This window comes from Marmota marmota, unplaced genomic scaffold (assembly GCF_001458135.2).
Source record: "Marmota marmota marmota unplaced genomic scaffold, marMar, whole genome shotgun sequence".
NCBI classification, from domain to species: domain Eukaryota; kingdom Metazoa; phylum Chordata; class Mammalia; order Rodentia; family Sciuridae; genus Marmota; species Marmota marmota.
Genome location: NW_025999990.1, coordinates 43,145,693 through 43,153,115, shown reverse-complemented (window position 1 = coordinate 43,153,115; position 7,423 = coordinate 43,145,693). Strand labels below are relative to the sequence as shown.

At 33.2% G+C, this 7,423-nt stretch overlaps 1 protein-coding gene across 3 annotated transcripts in view; it reads right to left on the bottom strand.

Annotated features, from left to right (window-relative positions):
- Rock1 (Rho associated coiled-coil containing protein kinase 1) overlaps window positions 1-7,423 on the bottom strand; it is a 151,407-nt gene that overhangs the window by 19,409 nt on the left and 124,575 nt on the right. For all 3 annotated transcript variants that reach the window (XM_015482498.2, XM_048806464.1, XM_048806465.1), the window contains 3 exons: window positions 3,184-3,349; window positions 1,984-2,077; window positions 1,645-1,733 (listed from right to left, as the gene is read on the bottom strand). In XM_015482498.2, coding sequence (XP_015337984.2) covers window positions 1,645-1,733; window positions 1,984-2,077; window positions 3,184-3,349 — 349 coding nt within the window. The remainder of the gene's footprint in view (window positions 1-1,644; window positions 1,734-1,983; window positions 2,078-3,183; window positions 3,350-7,423) is intronic.

Genomic DNA, 7,423 nt, shown 5'->3' with positions numbered 1-7,423 from the left:
CAAAAAAAAAAAAAAAAAAAAAAAGCAGTAATTACTTTTTTATTTATTTCTTTTAAGCATTTTTAAAATGTATTTCTTTTAGGGCTGGGGTGATAGCTCAGTGGTAGAGTGCTTGCCAAGCACAAGGCATTGGGTTCAATACTCAGCACCACAAAAATAAATAAAGATATTGTGTCCGTCTACAACTAAATTTTTCTGCAGGGGGCGGGGCTGGAGGGCCACCAAGGATTGAACTCACTGAGCCACATCCCCAGCCCTTTTTTTGGTATTTTATTTAGAGACAGGGTCTCATTGGGTTGCTTAGTGCTTCAGGTTTGCTGATGTTGGCTTTGAACTCAGAATCCTCCTTCCTGAGTCTCTTGAGCCCCTGGGATTACAGGGCTGTGCCACCACACCCAATTCTAAAAATAGTTTAAAAATTTATTTCTTTTAAGCATTTAAGTAGAATAAATTCTTAAATGTGAAACACTGGGTGAAAGATTTATGCATAATAATGCTTTAGTCTATTAAATTATTCTTATATTTTAATTCCTCAAATAGTATATGAATGAATTTTCCCTACGTTCTTGACAACTGAGGAGTTATGTCTTGTTTAACTCTGTCAAAAAGATAACTGAGCTCTACAGACACTTGAAATTTTACATAAATGTTAATCTTTTCCTTCATGACTTTTTTGTGAATTTTTAAAAATTCTATCTAGTTTCAGATCTCCATTTTTAAAAATATGTTTATTTTTATTTATTTATATGTGGTGCTGAGGATCGAACCCAGCCCACACATGTGCTAGGCGAGCGCTCTACCACTGAGCCCCAGCCCCAGCCCCCTCCTTCATGATTTTTGTCGTGGTATAAAGGTAAGAATTGGTATGAAATTTGCAGTGAAGGATTTTCAAAATCTATTAAATGCATTTCTGAAACATTCCTTTAGTTGCAACATGAAGCACTGGAGAGAGAGAAAGCATATTAGTGTTAAGGGGACTCTATGATCATTTAATTAAAAGGAGAAAAAAATTTAATTATAAAAAATCAAATGAAATACTTAATAGGTTATAAAGAATTTGAATTATTGGATAACTATAAAATAATAAGATGTGGTTTTTTAAAAAAATCTTTATTTTTTAGTTATAGGTGGACACAATATCTTATATTTTTATTTTTATGTGGTGATGAGGATAGAACTCAGTGCCTCAGGCAATGCTAGGTGAGCGCTCTACCTCTAAGCCACAACCCCAGCCATAAGATGTAGTTTTAATGGACAAAAATCTTAACTAGAGCCATCATTAAATTCAAAGCAAAATTATACATGCACCCCTACAGTTTATTTTTTATTCCCACATCTTCTCTCTTGTTTTCAATACTGTGTCTTCTCTTCATGTTTTCCTATTATTAACAACAGGTCTTCAATACAGTTTAAACACATTCTAACTAAACAAACTGCTAGACAAACTAGCTTTTAAAATTAAAGTTCTATTTCCCAAATAGGTCATCTATATTTAGTGGGAAGAGAAGTACATTATTTTTCAAATGAAAAACTTGAACCTTATTACTGTAGTTTTAAGAAAAAGCGTATAAGGAGTAATTATTAACTTCCCAAAAATATGATACTCAAATACAAACCCACAGAAAAGGTTGAAAACACGTATACCTGTGTTTTAAGGGTTCGTTCTGTATTGATATTCTTCTCAAAAGTAGCCTTAAGATTATTGATCTCCTCCTCCTTCTTCAATTTATATTCTGCCAGCAAATTATACAAAATGTTATTGTATAGCATTAAATAATTTAATTTCTGCATTTCAAATTAACATTGTCCTCAATTATTCAAATTACTATGCATTATATGATAATTTCCTATAAATTCATTAAGAGAGTTCTTAGGGCTATCGAAGTTATTTAATATATGAAAACATATTTCAAAAACCAAACAGATAACATAAACAGGTAGTCACTGAATTTAATATTATGATTAAAAAAAACCCCTACATACCTTCCTCTGCCTTCCTCATTTTATCAGTTAGCTCTTCATTTTCTTTTCTTAATAATTCAATATCTTTGGTTAGCATGCTGTTCGTTTCTTCAAGCTAAACAAAGCATACAAAGATTTAAGCTAACAGTGTGATCTTTATCTGTAATCTCTTGACTATTTCTTGAAGCAGCTTTCTTGGGTCAATTCAAAATACTGTTCTTCCAGAAGTCCTCAAGTCAACTGCTCAGACTCTTTGCTCCTCTTATATTTAAAGCTAAAACCTTAAAGATAATATTTTACATTTTCCATAGATGAGGACAGGTCAGACATCACAAACTACAGAAAATACCTAGTTTCCAGTTTAAGATATGTGGACATAAATAAATTCTAGGTATTAGTTTCCAAAATTTATTTCAGTATATGCATATATAGAAATAAAAGGAAAAAAGCATAATAGAAAGAGAACTAGACTGCAAATTAGGAAATCTTTGTACAGTTCTAGCTCTACCATTAATCTACTATGTGATCTTGGGTAAGTAATTAGCCTTCTGGGCCTCAGTTTCTTCATCTGAATAATGATGATGAAAATGACAATAAATATTGATTGATTATTTAAGTAATATATTTATTGATCATTCATTTAATCCTCATAAAAATCATATAGAATGGGTATTATTTCTGTTTTATACATAAGGAAACTAAAGCTTAGAGAAATTAAAGCAACTTGCCAAGATCACATAACTTCTTGGGGGTAAAGTCAGGATTTGAACCCAGGACTGCTTAAACCAGAGCACATGTAGACGACTTCAAAACAAGAAAAATCTTTTTAACTCCTACTTTAGTCCCATGGTTCTATAAAGACTATATATAAAACTCAGGAATAGGTAATTATAATACCGATTTTCTTATAATGGATTCATATATTATCCACAAAGAATTTTTCATCCCAAGTTGATTTCTCTGAACTTCAAAGAATTCTGCCTCATAAAATCAGTTTTAATGTATTACAAATAAACCTATAAGTTTTATAGTTAGGAAAAAAAAAAAAAAAAAAAAGCCCAGTACTGTTTTGGATTGAATAATCTTATACATGAGTATAGAATAATCACTATGTATAAAATGTAACTATGCGTACACACATATTTCCTTTAATGCTTTATATGTAACCTATTTTGATTTACATCAATTTTAATCTACAAATACTTTACCTATCACACTTACCCGACTAACAGCGTGATCTTTATCTGTGATCTCTTGTCTATTTCTTGAAGCAGCTTTCTTGCTTTCTTGGGTCAATTCAAAATACTGTTCTTCCAGAAGTCCTCGAGCCAATTGCTCAGACTCAGCTTTTGTTTCTGCTAGATCCAACTGAGTAGAAAGGGTTTCTCTGCAACAAATTTTTAAGAAAAATGGATAATTCTCCCAACTTAATCACATGTTTAAAAACACAAATATCTTTAAATGATAAAAAAGAACTAAAGATTTTATTGATTAAAGTAAACTTTTAAATCTGCTGCAAATGTTCTATAGAAGTAATGAATTTAACCTCTCAAGCTATCTACTTTTTTTTTTGGTACTAGGGATTGAACTCAGGGGCACTGACCACTGAGCCACATCCCCAGCCCCCAGCACTGAATTTTTTAATTTAAAAAAGATTTACTGAATACTGTAATGTTGCAGGTACATTTGTAGGTGCTGGGCCTATACAANCCCCAATTATCCCCCCCTTTTTTTTTTTTTTTTTTTTTTTTGGTATTTTATTTTATTTAGAGATTGAGTTGCTGCTTAGCACCTCACTTTACTGAAGCTGGCTTGAACTCACAATCCTCCTACCTCAGCAACCCCCGTTCCCTGCAGCTGGGATTACAGGCATGTGCTACCACACCTGACCCATCTATTTTTAAATAGGAATTTATTGTGGATTTGAAATAGAAGATAGTAAAGCACATGGAAAAGTCACTGGCTGGCAAATTGGGATGCCAGACCTGGATCTTTATCCTTATCACTAATTGGGAGGATCATTGGGAGAGTTCCCTATACTTCCTGGAGCTCAATTTATCAACTCTATAAAATGGAAGGGCTAAATTAAATTATTCATGACATCTCTTTTAAATGCAATTCAAGAAGATTATAAAGACATAGATTTGTGATCTACTATGAAACATTTGGAAATGCTTTTTGGAAATTACACTTTAAAATCTTTTAGCTTGTTCTTCCCAAAGAAACTCTCTTGGATAAATTACCTTGTTTACCATTACATCCTCCTTGTATACCACAGGGACTCAATAAATGTTTTCTGAACAAATGATTCTGTACCTTTATTTTCTAACAAGGCAACTTTTCTAATAAGTTAACTAATATCAGAAATCAATTTTTCTGCCTTAAAACTAAGGAGGGAGACATATAGTATTCACATATAAGGAGGGAGACATATAGTATTCACATATACAGAAAAAATATTCATTCATTTACCCAACAACTATTTATCTGAATGTTTACTATGTGCCAAATACTGTTCTGTGAATTAAGGCATACAGTACTAATAAAATTCCTGCTTTCAGGAAGCATATATTAGTGGAGTCATACAATTTAAAAAATGAACAAGTAATATGTAGTATATCATAGGGAATAAAATTAGATAAAATGTGGAAAAAGTTGTGAATGTGATCACAATTTTATCATACAAGTAATTGAGAAGACCACTCTGTTAAGATTACATTAGAGAAGAGACATGAATAGCAATGCAGGTTATTTGGGAATACAGTACTTCAGGCAGAGGGAATAACAAGTAAAACAAGTAAAAAGTTTATTTGTAATGCTATGGTGGTAGGAGGGAACAGATGTTTTCTCCTCACTTCTAGGAAATAAGGTCATTAACTGAGGATGAGAAGTTGCATTTGAGGAGAAGAAGATACAAAATACTAGTTAAAGAAGAGTGAGTACATTAAAAAAAGAAAACATTGCTTCAGGTACATGATATTCTTATCTGGGGTTATTGCTTTGCATTAAATTCACATAAGAAATATCTAAGTTATACTTCAAAATGCCAAAAAATGTTTTTATCCTAGAATATATTTCTATACTTGGTCATGAAATTGCACAGCAAAGAATGAAATGGTTCAGGGTAAAATTATCTTCATCTATATACACCAAGACTTCTTTGTAACTCTTAATGGTGAAGGACCTATCTTTATTAATATTTAAAGTCATTCTCACCTTTATTCTCCTGTCTTCTCAAAGAACTTAAATTATCAATAATTCCATTCTTCTTGATTATAATGCCTGGAAAATTCTCTGGCCCATGGAAAGTACTCAGATATTTTATTTATTTGAATGAATGCATGTGCAACTTTTCCCATACTCCATTTACACATGCTCAAATTAATGCTACCTTTAAAAAAGGGGGGGCTTCCCTTCACATTCTCCCATTCTCCTCCAGCTACTGCTACATTTTGTATTAACAATCACATCTCTTGAATGTTTCTTTTTCCCCCCTTAAATGGTACTGGGGATACAATATAGGGGCTTGCACTTACTAGGCAAGCTCTCTACCATGGACCTACATGCCCAACACTGAATTTATTTTTTTTAATTTTATTTTTTAGTTATAGTTGGACATAATACCTTTATTTTATTTATTTATTTATTTTATGTGGTGCTGAGGATCGAACCCAGGGCCTCGTATGTGCTAGGCGAGCCCTCTACCGCTGAGCCACAACCCCAGCCCCCAGCACTGAATTTTTTAATTTAAAAAAGATTTACTGAATACTGTAATGTTGCAGGTACATTTGTAGGTGCTGGGCCTATACAAATGAATCAGAACTAAGAAAAAAGCTCTGTTGCACAGGTATGAGGCTGAAGTTTTAGTGGAAAGAAAAACAACAAATGAGAAAAGTAATTAAGCAAAACCATAATATATGAGGGAGATAAGTACTACAAAGAAAAATAAAATAGGAAATGATACGTGAATTGAGCAGCAAGGAAATGGGATTGCATGGGATGACTGGAATTTCGGAAAGCGTAATCAGGGAAGGTCTCTTTGAGATGATGTTTAGACCTAGACTGAAGAGGGTTAAACGGCAAGCCATGTGGTCATTTAGAGGAAAATGTTCTGGGCAGGGGGAAGAACAAGTCCAGAATGACAGGTTTGTTGAATACTAAGAAAATCAACGTGAGTGTTGTATATACTCTATCTCTATTTCTACCCTTTCCATGCATTCTTTGACTTTAGTATCTATTCTCATCACAATTTAGTAATTGGTCTCATCAAGTTAACAATCAATCTTGGTACAAATATAATGGACTATTTATTTATTCCTTGACCTTTTGAACAGCTGGCATTTAAACCATTTTCTCTTTCTTAAAATATTCAATTCCCTTAGCTTTTGTACTACCCGCCTCTGACTTTCTCATGTATTATTACTGATTTTTTACTTTTTCTACCTCTGTTCATTCTGAAAAGTACAAGATCAATAAGTTCTTCCTTAACCCTGTGTCTTCTGATCCTATACTTGGGGTTATAATTTGGAAGGAATAAGTGTCCACAAAAGTGTTTATAATCTAGGTCACTATTTAACATAAAAATCCAGATTCCTGGCTTCTCTTGAAAAATCAGAAGATCTTGTAGCCAGGCGTGGTGGTGCACGGCTGTAATCCCAGTGGCTCAGGAGGCTGAGACAGGAAGATCTAGAGTTCAAAGCCAGCTCAGCAATGGCAAGGAGCTAAGCAACTCGGTGAGACCCTGTCTCTAAAGTTTCTTATAATTCTCACAACTCACACAATGAATATATATGTATTTAGCTAACTTCAGCTCAGGTACACGTATGGTTTCAAGGTTCATGAGTTTATAAATTGTGAGATACACCATCACATTAATAACTCTCAATTATCTTAGTGACTTCATATGCAATTTATCAAATCAGCCTTAAGTCCCTATCTTTCCTCTGAATTCTACAGCAATAAGCCCAAAAGCCCAGGTTTTCATTTCTATTTGGATATCCCAAAGCACCTCAAAGTCTACAGACCTGACATTAAAATAATCCCTCAATTCCCAAACTCGACATTCTTTTAATTCAGGAATTACTATCAATTCAACTGTTCTAGTAACAAACTTGAAGAGTTGGCCTGAAATTTTTCCTAAACTTTACTCCTACTATCTCTCTAAATCTCCAAATCCTACTTCTACTTCCCATTTCTTTCCATATGCTTTCCTCTCTTCCTACTGCCAATTTCCACTATGATTTCATATCTAGATTATTCCAGTGGTTGTATAATTGGTTCCCTTTATCTACACTGTTTTGCTCTAGCCCAATCTCTTCTCCACTCTTTAATCAGAGTGAACTTTCTAAAATACTTGTCAGTTCTTGGCTTAGAATTTTCATTTATTCATTTTATATTTATGAAAAAATTTTTGAGGCAGGAGAGGGTCTCACTATGTTTATCCAAGCTGTTCTCAAACTCC